Consider the following 19,760-nt stretch of genomic DNA (forward strand, 5'->3'; position numbering starts at 1 on the left):
GATCCGATGGGGAGCTTTATAGCCAAATACGAGCGCAAAACTCCCAGAAGTCGCTCGTTTATGGCTTGAATTGAAAGGAATATGAGAGTAGGAGAAGAAAAAAGAAAAGAAAAAAAAAACTAACCAAGAGAAGGTCTGGAACCTTTCCTCTTTGGGACATCGGAAAAGCCGTCGATAAGAATTGCCATGCGATAATTGACCAATTAGAGTTGGTATAGTGGGGGCGGTGGGTCAGTGCTTTAACCCAGAGTGTCCACACGGGTGCCATTCTTTAACCTCAATTGGCGTGAGTATTTGGTGTTTTATATTAAAGCCATATATTATTCTAGGCTCATTGAGTATTATCAGGGCTAGAGTGATATAGAGGCAACTAGGATGCTTTGAGTTATAAGATAATGCTAATTCAGCAATAACTTGATTTGATTACTGCACTAGTACGTAGTGCACTTGAAGCCCTATAGTTACACGGAAGATATTGACCAGTTGACTGTCAACTGGTCTGGGATTTCCGGATTACATATGTATATATATGAGATGGATGATGGGTAGTAGATGTTTGATTACTAGTAGAATTTCAAGTGGAAAAATTCTAGAACTGAAGCCTTCAAATCGTAATTCCGACAAAACTAAAATTTTATTATTATTTATTTGTTTAGTATTCTATTTGTATACAGTTCGAACATTAGATGGAATAAAGAGCACATGTGCAATAATAAGTTGACCAGTTGCCATACTAACTAGGTACTAAATAGTACCACGCGCCGGAATAATCAAGCCGGATAGAAGCTTCGATGCCGGAGGTTAATTTGTCTGCAGGGAGATCTGATTTGCGATAAGAAAAATCTCAAAAAATTTCCAAACATTCTATATCGAAATATTCCACCTAGGAATGTTGGTTATTGTATGATCATGATATCATACACATTCCAGTCTATTTGGCAATTTCATGTTCCCAGGTAATTCTGGAAGATCCGAAGCCCTTCCCGCGTGTTCAAAGCCTCTGGTACCTTAGAGCTTCCCCATTCTTACATGAGCTTATTCATTGTTTCTAGCATTGAAATTATTTATTCAGATAATATGAAAATAATTGTAATTTTAATATATATCTAATTCTTCTGATATCTACCTCAAATAACTTAGTAGAATACCAATTTATCTTCATACCAATACTTTGTCCTAGTCTAAACATAGATATCAAAAACTGGCCGAGGCCCCGTCAGGTGGATCCCTCCCCCTTCACAACCCAACCTTTTCCTTCGATCGTCATCCCCTCCGCAGACTCTTTCATCATCTCCACCCCCCGACACCTACCCCCATCCTTATTTTCGGCATCTCCTCGGGCCTCGCAACCGGCGCACGCTCATCCTGGAGGCCCTGGAGTGACGTGCCCTCCCTTTTCTCGCCGGATCATGGCGCTGGACCTACAGCCGCCCGACGGTCGCAAACGGGTCAAGGTCTACGAACTGAGGGATAATGACTGGTTCGATCGTGGTACTGGCTTCTGTACGGGTCAAATGGTTGGGGTAAGCTTCATTTCTTCCCTATTAAGCTCTTACTTAAAGCGGTGCGCGCTTTATATCATATGCTCTCACTGCGCGCGCGCGTGTGCCTGGGCTTTGATGTTCCGCCCGGTCGCATTACGACAATCCTGCATCCGCACCCGCTCCGCCGTTCCCCGAATGAATCGCGTGACTAACTCGTGTTATCTGTGTTCTATTTATCTAGGAGGAGCATCGAATATTCGTCGAATCAGAAGATCAACCCAATCGCGTTTTATTAGAGACGCGCATCACGAAGGATGATGGCTATCAAAAACAGCAAGGTTTCTGTCCCACCATTAGCGGCTTTTGCCGTTTCACCAGAAATCCTTATATATAAAAGATTACTCTTAACTGACTCTTGAGATCAGAAACTTTGATTGTCTGGACGGAACAGAATGGAACAGATATGGCGCTTAGTTTTCAAGAGGCTGAGGGATGTGCAGTGATTTGGTGAGGCTCACCGGAAGAACACATATGTATCACCATGTTCTAGTGTTGACCATTATATATCAGGGAATTTGTGAATTCTGTTCAGCAACATCTGAATTTGAATGCAGCCGGTATGTCAGACGATCTAGAATGCCTTTGGCTATCTTCCCTTTCCGTCTGAAGGCCTCAACTGGCTCCCCTGTGTCTACGTGTCTAACTTTGGATGTTTTCTTTTTCCCGCCATTGCAGATGACGCTCTTTCCGACGATCTCGAAAGCTATCAAACAATCGCACTACCCCCGCCTGAACTGAGGAATCTCCCCGACATCGAACAGATGGTACGCGCGGCTAGTATGACACAGGCAGGTCGCGATGCCCTGTCCAAGTTCATCATTCGAGATGAATACATCAGCAAGCTGGTTCCTCTCGTGGAAACAGCAGAGGATCTGGAAAGCTTGGCAGATCTGCACCGACTGTGCAATATCATGAAATCCCTCATCTTGTTGAATGACAACACAATCATCGAAACTGTCGTGGCAGATCAGGTCATCCTGGGTGTGGTTGGAGCTTTGGAATATGACCCTGAATTTCCCACCCACAAGGCGAACCACCGGCAATACCTCGCAGATCAGTCTCGCTACAAAGAAGTGGTCCCCATCAAGGACCCGATTATCCGCAGGAAGATCCGGAGCACCTGGCGTCTGCAATATCTGAAGGATGTGGTTCTCGCCCGGATTCTGGATGACCCAACATTCTCCGTACTTAACTCCCTGATCTTCTTCAACCAGATGGAAATTGTGAATCACATCCAAACCAATGCGCCTTTCCTCCGGGAGCTCTTTCATCTCTTTGATGGAAGAAACACCGATATCAGGCGCAAGGATGATGCGGTGCAATTTTTGCACCAATGTGCAGCCATTGCGAAGAATCTCCAGGCACCATCGCGAGCCCAACTGTTCGCCAACTTCATTGGCCATGGCCTATTTGCAGTGATTGCTTTTGCAGTTAAGCACCCAAATCCTGCTATGCGCACAACCGGCATTGATATCCTTGTCGCATTATTGGATCATGATCCAGTGATGATGCGTGGATACATGCTCAAGGCTGTCAATGAAAAGAAAACACCCCTCACAGATACCCTGATCGACCTGCTTCATACCGAGACTGACCTCGGAGTTAAAAACCAACTAGCTGATGCTATTAAGATCCTGCTTGACCCCCAGATACCCCTGCAGGACCCGCTTGCCCGGGCTGGACCCGATTACTTTAAAGTCCGTTCTGCCAACATTCTCAATGATGCATTTGTTCAGCAGCATTTCGATGATTCTTCTAAGCGACTCTTCCAGCCGCTTAGGCATCTTGCTAATCGCGCTTCTCGTACGTTACTTCGAAAATCTCACCCCCTCTTGTTCATCATAGCTAATACTGTCCTAGTTAATGACTTGACGTTCCAAGAAGTCACGCTCTATTCACATCTTGTTGATATTCTAACCTTCTTCGTCCGCCAACATCTTTTCCGCACGCGCAATGCGATCCACAGCGAATCACTTGCGCCTCGCGTTGCTCAACTTCTGACTGCCCATCAAAAACCCTTGAAGCTCGGTATGGATATCAATCTTGAATCTTCAAAGGCCATATCTGATACTAATCTTGATTCGTATAGTTGCTCTAAAATTCTTCCGCACCTTGATCAGTCTCCAAGACACCTTCTACCAAGCTTTAATGACACATAACAATACTTTCGGCCTCATTCTCGATATCGTCTACGAGACAATGCCTCGCGACAATCTGCTCAATTCAGCCTGTCTTGAGCTGTTTGAGTTTATCAAGAGAGAGAATGTGAAGCCATTCATTCTCCATGTTGTGGAAAAGTACCGAGAGAAGCTCGAGAATATCACTTATGTCGATACATTCCAGAACTTGATTCTGCGCTACGAGCAAATGCAAGGATATGGAGCCGAGGCGGAACCATTGTTTAGTAACGAAGATGACAGCGCGCCGCGCAGAATGCCACTCAATGGTCAACGTTGGCAAGGAGTCAAGGAGATGGATGCTGCGGAAGAGGACTACTTTGGCACGTCCGACGACGAAGATGATGTAAGAGATCTCGTCCATATATTTCGTGAGAAATCCTCGCTGACAATTTGACTAATTAGTGGCACCAGGATAATCGTGCTCCACTCGCTGCTAGCACATCCAACGGCTCTACCCCGCGGACAAGCCGCTGGTTGATTATCCCGATGACGATGACGAGGATGAAGATGCGATGGATACCAAACCCGAAGCTCTCTCAACGCAACCACCACAGGCGGAGTCGACAACCGCGGATGATGCTCCAGTTGAAACAGGCTCAGAGACTGGCTCAACACCAAGCTCACCTGCTCAGACACCGCCACCTGAGCGATTGGCTGAGAAGCGTCGGCGCGAGGAAGAAGACGAGGACGAGTTATTGAAGCTTACCACAGGACCCAAACGCCGAAGCTCAACAAGTAGCAATTCTGGTGCGGGATTCTTGAATCGGAAGAAATCCTTGTCGATTGGCCCGATAGGCACAGGCGAGAAAGGAACAGGAATTTTGGGAGGTACAGCGCCGAAAAGAATTGCTATCAACTTAAGCCCGACGACAAGGTCTCCCGTTTCAGAGGCTGACAAGTCATCCACAACAGATGCTCCAGGAGAGACCAATGAAAATGAGAAACCCGATGATAGTCAAGGCGACGGAGGTGGTTGATCTCTTCACATTACCTGACCATGTCAAATTGAATCTCCCAACTCCGCATCTATTTTCTGTGTTCGCCATCTCGTTTACTTCTTTAGCCGAGCTAGATTGCATGCTGCGTGGAATCTGTTTACGAGTTCTTCCACGTTGCCTTCTCTTGTCTTTATTTGACTTCTCTCTGATGATCTTTGATCTATTTCTCTTTGCGCTTCTCCTCCCTAGTCTTCCATATGGGTTGAGCATGGTGCTTCGCAGCGGTCCTTCACTTGGGGACCTGCGGTGTTGTATTCTCTCTGAACGACAGACATGGGACGATATGATGTACATTGCGCTTTGCCGGCGTCTTGGGCATTGCACTGAGTCCGACTCGGATCTATTCTTGTTTTTTATTTCACCCATGTTACTTTTTTTGTCTATTTGGGGGCCCGGGGTTTAGAAACCGGTGGGGTTTCGGGGAGGAGCTCTGGGTTAAGGATATGGAGTCAGGATCTGTGGCAATACATTTGCAATAAATTGCATTTATGGCCATTCTCATCAGTCATACCTAGTAGATTGTAGATTCGAAGTATACTGCACATGTGTAGATCGTGTAAGCTTTATCATGATCCGAGCTCTGCAGGAGCTCGGCTCACATGGGATCCACTCGGCTCCGCAACCTCCTTGCACTCAAGCTTGATTTCAACCTTACCCATCGAAAAGACACATCAGCTCGAGGTTTTCAGGTACTGGTGGCTCTTACATCCTGTACCCAGCTCTTATACATCACGATTGTCAAACTTTGATAATCAGTGCATAGCTTTCAGGATTCGTGTGAGTGGCCAGCAACGCTATAGCCCAGGACTCATAGCTTCCTCATGGAACCTCAAATCACTCAAAACATCTTCTGCACCTATGCAGGCCCGCAAGATGAAGTCGACACAACCATATTCTTCATTTCCGGCAATCCGGGTCTAATTGGATACTACCATCCATTCCTCTCGCTACTCGCACAGAACCTAGCAGAGAAGGAGCCTGAATCTGATAAGAACCAGTCTCAAAGTCCAAACAAGACCTCTTTCCAAATCAATGGCTGCAGTCTCGGTGGATTCGAGATCCCATCGGGAAGTGCCAAGGCAGAAAAGCGTTTATATTCTCTAGAGGACCAGATCAGATTCGTTCATCAGAAACTCGAGGCTCTTATGCACAAAACGAAATCTGTTTCAAGTTCCCAGGAATCGGAATCTGATGAAAATGAATCCTCATCCCGTGCACGCAGGCATAAAGTCATTCTAATTGGACACTCTGTTGGCGCATATATCGCAATAGAAGTTTTACGAAGACATCGAGATGGAATTCCCAGTCTTGAGGGAATCCCTGAAGCGGAATCGAAGTCTGAGTTGGAGGCTTCGAGGGTATTTGATATTGTTGGTGGTGTTATGCTTTTCCCAACAGTAAAGGATATTGCGCATTCACCATCTGGACAGAAATTGACGGTTCGTTAACTACCTCCCCGCACGTGGAATTTGCTATGCTAGTTCTTATATGTGGGGTTTCTTGATACTAACATGGATTAGACTCTACTTTATTTCATTCCGCAACTCGCTCTCCTGGTTGGATACTTCGCTACTATATTAACCGCCCTGCTCCCATCTACATTTCTCAAATTTGTTATTCGATCTGTGATGAAGAATCCGCCACCTCATGGCCTTGAGACCACATGTACATTTTTGAAAAGTTCTGGTGGTGTTCGACAAGCTTTGTATGTTCCAATTTCTTGCATTGCGTGAGGTATACTTCTTTGTTGAAGTGGCTAAATTTTTTGTTATAGACACATGGCTGCTGATGAGATGCGTACAATTACCTCGGATAAATGGGCTGATGATGTTTGGGGTGTTGGTCATACATCCGAGCCTATGACTCGATTATTCTTTTACTTTGGGCGTAATGACCATTGGGTTGCGGAGAAGACGAGAGATGAAATTATTGCGCTTAGAGGACAGGAAGGGGATAAGGGTACTGGGGAATGGCTTGGTCCTAAGATGACAGTGTGCGAGGAGGGATTGCCGCATGCTTTCTGTTTATGTGAGTTTCAATTCTTCTATTCTACCCCTGTTAATTATGCTAATTATTGGGCTGTAGTGCACAGTGGAATCATGGCTGGGAAGGTTGCGAATATGATACGAGATATCATGTCTGGTTAGAAGTGGTAGCACATCTGATAAGACTAGAGCCCAGCAGAGCCGGGACAGATCATCATTGGAACTAGACTGATTCAAAAAAAAATACAAAACAAAAATTCGTCATGCTGCAATGCATACTTGCAACGGGTATCTCAAGCGACGCGATGCCACCCCATTCTCCCACAACTTCCGATGAGTTGAATATCAAATGCAGTATATGATGGACGCAGACCCCGGAATGAAACACATGCGCCGTTTCGTGGAACACATCAATAATCCTCGATTAAGGAAAGAGGCATAGAAATTAGACAAAGGTAAACACAAATTGATGCACCGATAAAACGCCGTTTACTGCTGCGGTTCTAGTCCTGCACGTCGAAAAAGATCACCCAAAACGTCTTGCCTAGGCTGGACCTGAGGCGGGGCCTGAGTCTGAACGTGGGATTGGACATGAGGCTGAGGGACGCCGGGTTGTTGGTGCATAGGCATGTTGGGATACATCGGAGGGTATCCTGGAGCTGAGGGGTATTGATGCTGAGGGTAGGCCTGAACATGCGGCTGAGGAGGCTGAGGAGGCTGATACTGAGGCGGGTATTGGTGTTGAGGCTGGGGTTGTTCATGGTGCGCGCGAACACTAAACCCATCATCCTGAGCACGTTGTTGCCCAAACATATCCTTCAGTGACATGGTACGACCCATAGGAATGCCACCCTGGAGCTCTTCCGTAGGCGCAGCCTGACTTTCAGCCGCGGCGGCAGCAACGTGCAGACCATCCTGGCGCATAGCCTGCACGCGGGCCTTCGCCTCCTTCAGACTTCCGCCAGCGCGCACAGCGCAATCGCTGATAATCTTGGCATTTATGGTGCGCGTTTCGTCGGTAGAGGTGTTGGGCTCAGAGTAGATCCAAATTCCGTAAACAGTGTAGTTGGTCTGTTGGGCAGAAGTCGGGTTGCTTTCCTTGTCTTGCTTCAAGATCACGAATTCATCGGTCAGTTCCACGTTTTCGGAGCCGGTCAATGGGCAATCGAAGTTGTTGAGACCACGGCGATTCAGTAAGAGGGCTGTGTAGCGCTCTTCGCCCAGGCTACCGGGTGACAGCTGGCAGACGAACAGGGTGCCTTCGATGTTGATCTTTTCCCATGTGGTTGTAGCGGGGCTGAAGGTGTAGATGACAGCGTAGTTTGCAAGTGACAGGATGTTCGTGACCTCGGGATTGTGACGACGGCAGACAGCGAGATTCAGCTCCTCGTTAGAGCGGAGTGGTGGAGGGGGTTTAGTCGGCATGTCGGAGAGGTACGCGGTGTCGGACTCGTAGTCAGTGTTGGTGTTGTTGTAATTGTAGTTGTAAGAAGAGCCTAAGGTGCCATTGTTGTGGTATTGATTATTCCGACGTGTTCTTCGGTTATTCATGATGAAAAGGAAGGCGAGGATGGAAAGGAAGGTGCAGTGGAGGTCGTTTAGTTGTCGCCTAGGCAATAATATGGTCGTTTTGGTTGTGGTAAGAGAAGATGGAAGTTCGATAAACTGATTGCGGGTTTTGGTGCATAGCGTCATCAAGTCAGAGCTATTGTGGCTCTCCGCCTACAGCCAACTCTCCCACCTTTACAATCAATCTGCATTTCTACTCCCTCCAAGCGCTTAGTTGTGCTTGGGGTTTACTATTTTGAGAACCCCTTCAATCAACTCAATTCCTATTGCTTTATTTGCATCTGTGATTATTTGTCCTTCCTTAGACCCCAATCTCTGCATAATGCCGGCGCTTGCGCTCTGAACTTCAATAAGCTCGATTCTTCGATCCAATACCTGCGCATTAATCGCATTACACCATTGACCTTATTCTGGGAGGTAACACCTCTTGCCCTTGCATTGTGGTGCTTCCAGGACCTTCAATATATCATCGTTTCCCCGCCGGAATTGAGAACCGCCTCGGCCTCCACCTCTCCAAGGTGCTCTCTCCATACCGTTAGTGGCCTGAAAGCGTGGGACTTATTAGCCAGCAGTAGTCCTGGCCAGCTCATGCGAATTCCCTATTGGCATAGAGTAGCCTGACCACACCTGATCCATTATGGCCTCTAAAGACCAGCGCGCGGGGCCACCTCCCGCATCAGACTCGAGGGACCAAGCGCCGGAAGACGTGGAAAACATCCAAAACCCCGCGATGGATATTCTATCTTTGACTCGTGCTGTCAAGGCGAGAAAGGCAGAGTTTACTCGCCGGCGGACAATCCGGGTAAAAATCGGGACGTGGAATGTGGCAGCTATTTCCGGAACGGAGAAGGACGTCGGCAAGTGGTTCGTTCAGGGCCAAGGAGTCTGTGAGAATTTCTCCGGTGCCAAGGGGGAGCAGTTCGAGCATGCAGGAGCGTCAGAAGGTTCTCTACCTAGTGAAAATGAGGGAGATCAGAAGAAGAAGCCATTCCAAACTAGTCCAGAGGAGATCGATCTTTACGTCTTGGGGCTGCAGGAAGTTGTCGATGTTTCGTCCCCGCCGAGGCTCTACGCCCATATACTGATTCCGGCCCATCAACTAGATGGAAGGAGTCGGTTCACAAAGCACTCCCTCCTGGGTACAAGCTTGTTTCTGAAGTCCAGCTGATGGGGCTTCTTTTGCTAATCTATACGTCACCTTCAATTGGAGATAGCGTCTCTTCAATTAGCAGTACATATGTTGGTACTGGACTGATGGGATATATGGGCAATAAAGGTGCTGTTGCAACTCGCTTGGTCCTCGGCGAAACAACCCGTCTGGTATTTGTGAATAGTCATCTCGCAGCCGGCTCCGATAAAAGCAGTCTGGAGCGACGCAACTGGGATGCATCTCAAATTGCCTCGCGCGCGAAATTCGAACCCGTAGATGGGGAGAAGGGTACTGGAGATGACTCCTTTGATAGCATTGGTGACGAGGACTTTACCTTCTGGTTTGGCGATCTAAACTATCGCGTGGATGACATTCCTGGAAATGATGTGCGGCAAGTCCTGGCGCGTCACACAATTAATGCATATGATACTGCATTGCAAGAGATAAAACAACAGTCGGGAAATCGACGAGGCTCCACTACTGCCGATGTTGAGAATCAGCAACCGACCTCACTACCAGAAGATGACGAACTGCCAGAGCCGGTGACAGATGAGGAGATTGATCCTCGTAATGACCCCGCATCTCTGCAGACAACTATCTCCTCGCTGGTTGTGCATGATCAATTGCGAGTACAACAGCAATTGGGAACTGCGTTCCATAAAGGATGGCGTGAGGGTCAAATTACCTTCTTGCCCACATACAAATATGATATTGGCAGTGTGGCCATGTTCGACACAAGTGAGAAGCATCGTGGCCCTAGCTGGTGTGATCGGATTCTCTATCGTACCCGGCGCGACAAGCTCAAGCACGAGCAACTTGATCGGGAGGCCGAGGCTGCTCGGATAAGAGACAAAGAAATGGAGGCGCAGGGTCTTGACAAGGCCGTCGCCGATGATAACGTTCTTTTTGACTATGATCCAGAAGTTGATGGAGCGGATGCAGGTGGCAGCGTAGAAGAATACATCTCAGATGAAGATCGGGCTGATGTATCTTCAGTTGCATCCGAAGATTCATCACCGGATGATCCGATTCGACTAAACCATTATGTATCGCATCAAGGGATCCTCTCTTCAGACCATAAGCCCTTGGATGCAGTATTTACGTTGACATTTGATGCTGTCCATCCCGGTCTGAAGGCTAAAATTCACCAGGAGGTAGTTCGTGAGCTCGACAAGGCTGAGAATGAAGCTCGTCCTGGCCTCACAGTTGTTGTGGATGTTCCTCATGGTGAAAAAGACAAAGAGCGAGATCCAAATACTGTCGACTTTGGGGATGTTCCCTTCGACGTCGCGGTCCGCCGAGGCATAACGATCGCAAATACGGGTGGTGCGCCGGCTACTTTTCACTTTGCAGAACGACCTAGTCTTAGCGATGAGCATAAAACGGAAACACCTTCATGGCTCGATGTACTAGTGGAGCGATCTTCTGACGACCATGCAAATCAGCCCGCCATCGCAACTTATGGGAGGTCTTATAGTCTGCTGCCAGGTGAAGTGGCCAACGTGGAAATCACGGCACACGTTCGGAATATTGAGCATGTGCGCCTCCTCAACCTGAGGAAGGTCAAATTAGAAGAGATTTTGGTGCTCCATGTTGATAGTGGACAAGATCACTTCATCTCTGTCGCTGGTCGTTGGCTCCCGACATGCTTCGGCTGCAGTGTTGACGAGTTAACCCGCATGCCCGAGGACGGTGCTCGGAGTCTTGAAACAGAGAGAGGACAACGCCCATCTCAATCAGACTCGGAAGTGCGACTCTCCGCACCTCGCGAGCTGTTCCGACTGACAGAGGCAATCTCCGAATTAGTTGAGCGTGCTGTGGCAGAATGGAGCATGATGAAGGGTGAATCCGGGGACGTAGCACCTTGGAATATCGATCCATCGGGAACTGGATGGCCTTTCCAGCCTGATACCTGGACTTTGCAAGATCAATACGAGCGTGCCCTTCTTTCCGTCTCTGTTCGTGATTCTCTCGACACCAATCAGTCCTTAACATCTATATTTGCTCCGGAAGTTCCGTCTCTTCATCGATTAGAGATTCTCTCCGGTACTCTTCTTACCTTCCTGAATTCTCTCAGCGATGGAATCGTCACCGCATCTGTTTGGCAAAATATGGAACAGCAAATAATCGCACGAGAAAAATCCAAAGCTCCTTTAAGATCCTGGGAAGAGATCCAAGCATGGGTATTGGAAAGTCTAGCATACTCGCCAGCTCACAGTGTGTCATTTACCTTCGTCACTTTCATGCTTGCCCGCATCGCCAACGAAGTTGCTCCCGTTCCATCAATCCAGCAACATTCCACACCACCTACAACCCCATCAAAATACAAGAAGCAATTAGTCGACCTTACCAAATCCTCTAAGGATAGTAAGGATAAAAAGGAAGACAGCAAAGATGCTGATCAGAACTCAGCCGACAAGGAACCTGATTCTGAAAATCGCAAATCAAGTCTCTCCCAACCACCCACCCCGGCTTCTGCTGCAGCATTTATCTCAGCTGGTAGCTTCCGGCGCAAGAATTCGACTCCGAATTCTGACTCCTCGGGTAACCAGCCCACAAATCAATCTGCTGCAGCGCGACGCCAGGCTGTTGAAATAGCGCTTGCATCTATCTTTTCACGGGTACTTATTTCAGCGGACGTGCCAACACCGGCGAAAGAAAAGGAACGTAAGGCCTCTGATGAGCGGAAGAGAGGAATTATTGAACCCTTTTTGAAGATGATTGGAGTTGATGAGAGGGGACCTTCTGGAGGGAGAGCTTGAGTCTGTCTGTATATGAATTGGTGGTTATCTTCGTTCTTGTTTTTCGGGATGGAATAATGAGTTCAATGTTTATGAGGCATGGGGGCTTCTATTCTAGTTCAAATGCTCTGTTCCAAGTGCTTATGCGGGTGGTTTCGTTCTCTTCTGTCGTTGTGTCAATAGTTGCCAGTTGTTTAGAACTTGAAATTCTAATAGACATATTCCGGGTTGAATGAGACTTCTAGTATCGTGAGTACTTCAAGTTAAAGCAACAGTTGAGTATGGACTCGGAATGGGTCAGATCATGGAAGCATATGATTAAGGAATGCGCTACTACCTAGTACTAGTATCAACAACCTTGGAACCTTTGAACATTGGTGATTATTACCCAGATGCTATGGCTGTGGGGCTGAGATTATGTTTTTGAAAGAACCTAGGGACGCTGGTGGTTATTGCTCTGGCTCTGGGGCTGGGGTTATTTTCCAAACAACTTTGGAACGCTGGTGATTATTGCCCAGGTGCTATAAAACTAGAGCTAAGATTATTTTTTAAGAGAACCTCAGAGCGCTGGTGATTATTGCGATGGGCCAAATATTGGAATAATATCAGATTAACTATTTTGATAACCGACTTCAGGCCCCAGGTACCTATGCTCCAAGGGTATTTAATAACAGTGATAGTAAAGATAAATATTATCTACACCATAATCCAACCAAGTCCTCCAGTCCATCCATATCCGTAATCCATACCCATAATCCATTCCAATCCCAAGGCCAATGCTGATATGAAAAGAAACCCGAAAAATATATAAGAAAACTAAAAATGTGTATGTCATGAAATTACCTACCGAGTTGCAACACCCCTAGCAGCCGTCAAAGACTGCTGCTGTTGCTGTGAGAACGAAGCCTTGGAGTCTGACGGTGACTGTGCCCGAAACTTAGAGCCCGATCTCTGCACCATCTTCCCTTTACTCGATTTGGAGCGAGACTGAGCCGTAGAGCGGGCTCGGTTGTTCTGAACACTGAATCCCAGCATCCTTCTTGCGGAATTCAAACAGCGGGTTGCAACTCGGTTGGGTAAAGTCAGGATTGAGAGTGCTAATTGAGTGGGTATAACGATGCAAGCGCAGAGCCAGTCTGTTAGTATGAAGGCATAACTTGAGCGCCGAGCAAGACTTGAGCGTTGAGCCGCAGCTGCAAGAGCTATCGCATCGCGAGACTGTGATTCTAGTTGTTGGAAACGAGTGTCAGATTGGAGGGTTGTTAGGGCGGTACGTTTCTCATAGTGGCGGACGGCACGGTTCAAAGCTTCGATTTCGGGCTGAAGGGCTTTGCGAGCTTCGGCGACCGATTGTGCAATGAGTGCTGAGGTATCATTTTGTTCATGAGGTGAACTTGGGTCCGATTTGGATTGGGATTTTGCCAAGCGGGCAGCTGCCGCTTCGGCGATGTGAGTCTCTAGTTCTTCTAGACGCTTTGAAAGGTCTTCGATCTTGCTTGTGTTGAGGCGGTCTTCATCAGGATTTGATACGACCACGCGTTGAAGGTGGAGGGTTCGGGCTTGGACTAGTTTGAGGAGATGCGCGAAGGGTCGGATCTCGGATGCAAGGAGGAAGATGGTGAGGTTATAGTTAGAGACTAGGCCTTCTGATGGCCGTGAGAGACTATGTCTGATGACGTGGAGGATCCAGGTTCCAATGAGAGGAAATAGAAAACATGAAGCGAGGGCTGCTACCTCGTGCATCTGTAATTCTTTGATGGCAGCATCGTGGGGCGTACGTGAAGGTTGTGGACGTTGGCGAGTTTCGTCGCCCGACTCTACTGCTGCATCGGCTTCACCATCTGGGTCGGCCGGACCATTGGTAGTCTCATATCCCGAAAGTTGCTCCGGGTGAGTTGCCTGCGCTGAACGATACCAATCCCTTTACCAGAATGTGAGTATACTGATGCATTTGGTCTGGTTTTCTCTGGATAATGATCGGATTATATTACATACCATGGTAGTCGAACTGACCAATTGAGAAAAATCGCTGCTAAAGCCAAAAGAGTGACATCTGTCACGACTGCACTTCCATCCTTAACCAAGATCCCTGCAATGGCTGGAAGTAATGCCAAGGCTAGTGGTGCAGAATGCCAATGAGACTCTTCTGTTGCGATGGGGTCATCATCATTCCTATCTACCCGTGGTAAGAATATACCATCTGTCGAGGAGCGGATGGAGTTTCGAGCCTCAGATAAAGAGTCCGAGAGCGTGGAGTTGCGGCGCTCAGGCCAGTCCGGAATGGACTCGAGTGTGGTTCGCGCGGGGAGACCGCGGCGGCGGAGCGTAGCAGTGGGTAAATTGCGGGGGATACCCGGGGATGATGAGGGCGACGGGGGATCGGCCATGATAGGGACACTTCTCCCTCGAGGGTTAAAGAAATTTTTGATAGAGAATCGTGGAAGGAAAGCCAAAGCTGCAGATAATCATCGAGTTCACCCCGTCCGCGGGAGGAGTTCGTGAAAAGCAGAGTACCGAGGTTGGAGTAAGTGCAGGTTCCCAAGGCGATTTCGTCACTGGGATCCACCAGAACAGGGATGAACAGCCTCGTCATTTAAAACCTGTCAAAGCATTTTGAGAAAATTGATGTAGTAATGAGAACTTGAGACAGACTGATTTTTATGATTAAGTCCTATTCTTAAGCGGTTGAAAAGAGGAGATCAATCTGATTTTGGTAGAGAATGTGACTATCGTGATTCGTGACTGTATACTCGTAGAATATAACCCACTTTTATCTCTTCATCTTCATCAGCATCAACCCAGCATCACCCACTGGCACTTAAAAACCATTAAACAATTCAGGTCATCAGTTGGCTATACCCGAGATACTAACATCTAAGGGTGAATTTGCGCCCTCTGCTGTGCTGTTCATCGAGCTTTCTGACGAGCTTGTCTACATACTTTGTGAAGTCAGTTTCATAAAGTCAAGCCGAAGGCCGAAGTCATTCTCAAAGGGCCCACTGATTTCACGGTTGGAAAGATACTCGCGATGAATGTCTTACTGTACGAACTTGGACTGATATAGCCAGAATCATTCCAAGGTTTCTTTTCTCCATCTCTCTCCCTTGAGCATAACTTTAATAAGCCTCGACCTGTTTCACATGCCAGGTCACATCCTATAACATTGGATATAGAAACTCATTGCATACATATGTAAAAAATATTTGAATCCGAGTCGCATCTGGGCATGCTAAATGTTCAAATGTTAAATAGATTCGCGGCGCCGAATCCAGCACTTGAGCCATGAGGGCGATTTCGTCACTGAGATCCACCAAGGCAGGGATCAACAGCCTCGTCCAGATCACTCCAGAAATTCAAGATCTCTGATGCAGGAAATTTAATCATGCAGATTTGAAACAGACTCGTGTTCATGATCGAGTTAAAGGGTCGAGGGTAAATTGGTCTGATGTTAGAACGTGGCTATCGTGAGTCGTGACTGTATAGAACCATGGGAACCACCTCCATCTTTTCATCTTTACCACATCAACATCAACTCACCACCATCAACCACATCAGAAATATTTGAATCAAGTTATTAAATCCCGATAAAAGGCTGATCTATTGACACTGACATTTACCATTAAATAGGGGGTATCAGTCTAATACGAGACTAAATTCTGCGTGATGATGTCTTTCTCTATTGACATCCAAATAGGGTAACGCTCCAAGCTATCCCCATACACCTGACTCTTTATTCAATTCTTTCAATTCATTTTCGCGATGTTTTACGCTATTCTCATCACATTGAATGGGCATGTTCTATCTTCAGACGCAACATCTCGTCGCTCTATCCGTGGTTCTATAGAGAGTCATTTTGGTCCAATACAGGCAAACCGGCTATTCAACCTACCACAAGGTTGAAAGATACCATCAATAGAAAAGACGCATGAATACATGTCTTGCTCCAGACCCGCCTCCTTTTCGTCTTGGTGAATCGGTCTTGGATTCTTGTTCCGGGCTCGAGATATCGTCTCGCTTCATTAACTCACCCCCTGGAAACTGTTACAGAATAGAAGAATGTCTTCCAACTCCTCATTATTTTTTTATCTTTTTCTTTCAGTCCTTTCCTTTGATCATTTTATCAAGTGGTGGATAGAAAGATTGCTCGAACTACAGACTATCCTTCCACAGTCTCGACATTCCCAGCTATCCAGCATCATCATCTCAACATGGAGAGCAACATGGAGAGCAACACGAAGCTCTATCCACTGGCGGTAGTAATTCCAGTGCTCTCTGTGATTTTTATCTTTCTTTCCATTCCACCACTGGTCCTTCATTCAAAGAATCGCAATTACCCTGCCGCAATCCTAATCTGTTGGTCCATTCTTCTGAGCATCTTCAACATCATCAATGCTCTCGTATGGCCCACTGATGACACCTCAACTTGGTGGAATGGAGCCGGACCCTGCGAAATCGAGGTCAGGTTTATGGTTGCAAGCTACGTGGCTGTACCCGGTGCCCTAACTTGCATTTTCCGAACACTCGCAATGGCACTAGACACCAGCCGAGCAATCCTGGTTCCCAGCAAGGCTCAGCGCTGGCGCAGTCGTCTTATGGAAATACTGTTCTGTGTGATTGTTCCGGCCATGGCCATGATCACTCATTATTTCTATCAAAAATCCCGCTATCTTCTCTTCTCCATCTCGGGCTGTGTCAACAACTATGATGAAAGCTGGATGAGCTTCATGCTGGCATGGATTTGGCCTCCCATCATTTGTATGATTGCTGCATACTACTGTTGTAAGTCTCTTGGTCATATAACTCACCATCAATATCCTTTATGTATCGCCGATACTAACTTGATACAGGTCTCGTGCTCATCCGTCTCCATCGATACCGCACTGACTTTGAGGCAATTTTGCGCAGCTCGAATAGCCATTTGAGCAAATCGCGATTCCTGCGTCTCTTCCTGGTCGCTTTCACTATGCTTATCATCATCCTGCCGGTAGAGGGCTATGTCATGTATTATGACCTGTCTCTCTCACTCCCATGGCACACCTACTCTTGGAGCCGCATCCACAATCCCAACTGGTACCGTATTGCAATGGTTCCAACATATGGATCAGTCTTCTTTGATCGCTGGACACCCATCGCTATGGGCTTCATAACCTTTGTCTTCTGTGGTCTCGGCCGTGATGCTGTTCGCGTTTACAAATTGATTCTCTGGCATCTTGGTTTTGGCTACTGTTTCTTCGGCATGGCCCGTCCCCTCGACTCACAGTCTTCGACTCAGCCTGCTCAAAATTCGAATTCTACTCCCCTGGTTGATTCAGGCTCTCGAAAGGAGACATCCATGTTCCACTGGCGTAAAAAGATTCCGGATGTTGAAATGGGTATTCGATCTTCTTCTCATCTTGGCCATGATAGTCCTCCCATTCCGTGGTACAAGGTTCTCTTGTCACTGTTCACCCGTCGTTCTGCTCGACGCAATAATCCGGATACTATGTTGGCTGCTCTGCATGTTCCGGATCAGACGGTTTGTACGAGTGCTTGGGCCGGAACGAGCCAGACTCGCTCTAGTGGTGATTTTTCGGATATGGCTTCTCCTGTGCGCAACCAATCTATTCATGTTAAGCAGGTGATTTCTCAGCAGAGTGAGGTCCACATTTGAATCATCTGTCATTGACTTGGCTCAGATGATAGCTTTTGTCTTTCCCCTTTTATCTTCTTCTTCATTCTACAAGGTAAAATGCCTATCTGGCGGTCATACCGTGTTAGCTAGCTCGATATCAGTATTCTTAAAATCCAGTCATACATTTCTTATGTACAGACCGATCAGACCCAGCAGATACCATGCAAAGTAACTAGGAAACACAATACAACGGAGTGGATTCAGGGTATGAAATACAATAATAACAAAGCAAAGTACATTAGATAGAGATCAATACAAGTCACCCAGCCGAGCCAATCATCGCTGATTCAGATTCTAGCCAAAACGAAGTCAAAGCATCCCTTCTAGCAGAATCAAACCAGTTCAGCCCAGCCCAGCCATGAGAGTAAACTCCATCTGGGATCCAGTGTTCCCAATGAACGCCCACATATAATCAACATCGATATGCGTCCATTATTCAAGTCAATCGCAGATTCTTATATGGATCTATCGTTTAGTGGGATTCGTGATGCTCGGAGTTGTTGTTCTGGGGACGGCTGAGGACCTCAATGAATCCTGGGAAAAGTTAGTCAAATCCGCGCGCAACCAAGAATAAACAATAAGGAATTGGGAGCTCGGAATAATTCATAATCACATACGCTGTGTAATGTTCAAGGTAGTCTGTCTACGGCCCTCGGAATCCTCATAAGTCTTCAGCTTAGCATCACCTTCGACATGAACAAGGGTTCTAATACGTATTAGCAATGCACAAATGACACCATCGAAATCAATTGAACCCGTCCAGCTCAGCTGTATAAGCTCGAGCTAGAACTTCAATTCCAACTTACCCCTTCTGCAAGGACATCAGGTAATCCCGCTGTCCACCCTCCGCAAAGCTCGCAACGCGGAACCAGCTAGTCTGCTTGTTATCGCGAGGTCCGCTTGATGTGCCAACAGCGTACTTGATAACATCCTGTCCGGTGGATGTGGCTACCAGCTCGGGATCGGCGGCTAAACGACCGGTGATGGTGATGCGAGCGGCAGGGCGAGCGCTGGTGGTGCTGAAGGAGCGGGCGGCGGTCGCCAGGCGGGTGGTGGGACGGAGAGAGGCAAAGAGAGACATTTTGGATTTGATGAAGGAATGCGAGATTGTGATGGTTGGTTGGTTGATAGGGGTGAGCTTGCGGTTGACGTCGACGCGATCCGCGTAGGTCATGTGATTGCCTTTTGCGGAGATTGGATAGGTATGTTTGGATCATTGGATGACTACGGAGTACTGCACGATTTTGATATACAAGCTTCATGTCATGAATTTCAAGTTTTGAACGGTATTTAGTGACATTTGATGGAGGACCAACTTTGTTTCGAGATAATGCATAGTATGCAGTCAACTGGTACTCATTTATGGTAGTAAAGCTTCAATAGGCCTATGCGAACAACTTTGGATTTAAGAATTGGGTTTTTTGTCTGGATTTTAGGATACATAAGATTTTTTTTCTTTTCGACAACTGATAATCTTTGAATCCCATGCTGCAATAGATCAATAATGGAGTGCCCAGGTTTAATTGGGGACCTTCGGAGTCGATTTGGTTGTTCATCCCGACTTGAACTGAATGACACAGGACGAAAAGGTGCTTCCAAGGTTGGAAAGTCATCTGAACTTTACTTTTCGCTCTGAAAATTGGCTCGTTTTATCTCTAGCATCTTATCCGAGGCGTCATTCCTCTGATGACTGAAATTGAGGTTGACAATACTCCGCCCCCATGGTGTCATTTGCCAGTGGAGGTTAAGTAACCAGTTGGCATTAACTATACAAGTATGCAACCTACTTACCCACAGACCTCCGCAGGAATGAATCTTGAGAGCTAGACTGCTTACAATGCTGTGACCGATGTATCCTGTAACACGCTATCTCTGCAGTCATGGACTAGTGCATGCACCTGGGCAGCATGAGGGGCAATTGA

At 47.1% G+C, this 19,760-nt stretch overlaps 7 protein-coding genes across 7 annotated transcripts; 4 read left to right on the forward strand and 3 right to left on the reverse strand.

Moving 5' to 3' along the window:
* Window positions 1-1,409: 1,409 nt before the first annotated feature.
* N7483_002729 (SMEK family protein) lies at window positions 1,410-4,701 on the forward strand (the record flags this gene model as incomplete). Its single annotated transcript, XM_057086166.1, has 8 exons — window positions 1,410-1,523; window positions 1,726-1,822; window positions 1,910-1,991; window positions 2,055-2,101; window positions 2,220-3,347; window positions 3,405-3,572; window positions 3,634-4,067; window positions 4,162-4,701. The coding sequence occupies 8 exons, from the start codon at window positions 1,410-1,412 to the stop codon at window positions 4,699-4,701; spliced, it is 2,610 nt and encodes an 869-aa protein (XP_056952315.1).
* Window positions 4,702-5,543: 842 nt separating this feature from the next.
* On the forward strand, window positions 5,544-6,869 carry N7483_002730 (bifunctional triacylglycerol lipase/ester hydrolase; the record flags this gene model as incomplete). The annotated part of the gene is made up of 4 exons (XM_057086167.1): window positions 5,544-6,161; window positions 6,243-6,427; window positions 6,497-6,750; window positions 6,808-6,869. The coding sequence occupies 4 exons, from the start codon at window positions 5,544-5,546 to the stop codon at window positions 6,867-6,869; spliced, it is 1,119 nt and encodes a 372-aa protein (XP_056952316.1).
* A 327-nt stretch (window positions 6,870-7,196) lies between these two features.
* N7483_002731 (Dcp1 family protein) lies at window positions 7,197-8,258 on the reverse strand (the record flags this gene model as incomplete). Its single annotated transcript, XM_057086168.1, has 1 exon — window positions 7,197-8,258. One exon carries the CDS (start codon window positions 8,256-8,258, stop codon window positions 7,197-7,199), a length of 1,062 nt encoding a protein of 353 aa, XP_056952317.1.
* Window positions 8,259-8,913: 655 nt separating this feature from the next.
* Window positions 8,914-12,188, forward strand: N7483_002732 (phosphatase family protein; the record flags this gene model as incomplete). Its single annotated transcript, XM_057086169.1, has 2 exons — window positions 8,914-9,329; window positions 9,380-12,188. The coding sequence occupies 2 exons, from the start codon at window positions 8,914-8,916 to the stop codon at window positions 12,186-12,188; spliced, it is 3,225 nt and encodes a 1,074-aa protein (XP_056952318.1).
* Window positions 12,189-13,010: 822 nt separating this feature from the next.
* N7483_002733 (uncharacterized protein) lies at window positions 13,011-14,554 on the reverse strand (the record flags this gene model as incomplete). Its single annotated transcript, XM_057086170.1, has 2 exons — window positions 13,011-14,088; window positions 14,163-14,554. The coding sequence occupies 2 exons, from the start codon at window positions 14,552-14,554 to the stop codon at window positions 13,011-13,013; spliced, it is 1,470 nt and encodes a 489-aa protein (XP_056952319.1).
* A 1,821-nt stretch (window positions 14,555-16,375) lies between these two features.
* N7483_002734 (pheromone receptor) lies at window positions 16,376-17,817 on the forward strand (the record flags this gene model as incomplete). Its single annotated transcript, XM_057086171.1, has 2 exons — window positions 16,376-16,946; window positions 17,015-17,817. The coding sequence occupies 2 exons, from the start codon at window positions 16,376-16,378 to the stop codon at window positions 17,815-17,817; spliced, it is 1,374 nt and encodes a 457-aa protein (XP_056952320.1).
* A 493-nt stretch (window positions 17,818-18,310) lies between these two features.
* On the reverse strand, window positions 18,311-19,012 carry N7483_002735 (single-stranded DNA-binding protein; the record flags this gene model as incomplete). Its single annotated transcript, XM_057086172.1, has 3 exons — window positions 18,311-18,372; window positions 18,456-18,544; window positions 18,645-19,012. The coding sequence occupies 3 exons, from the start codon at window positions 19,010-19,012 to the stop codon at window positions 18,311-18,313; spliced, it is 519 nt and encodes a 172-aa protein (XP_056952321.1).
* Between the last annotated feature and the right edge of the window lie 748 nt (window positions 19,013-19,760).

Source organism: Penicillium malachiteum (assembly GCF_028827825.1).
Source record: "Penicillium malachiteum strain IBT 17515 chromosome Unknown utg000001l:1.0-8184562.0:1.0-8186909.0, whole genome shotgun sequence".
In the NCBI taxonomy this organism is placed as follows: domain Eukaryota; kingdom Fungi; phylum Ascomycota; class Eurotiomycetes; order Eurotiales; family Aspergillaceae; genus Penicillium; species Penicillium malachiteum.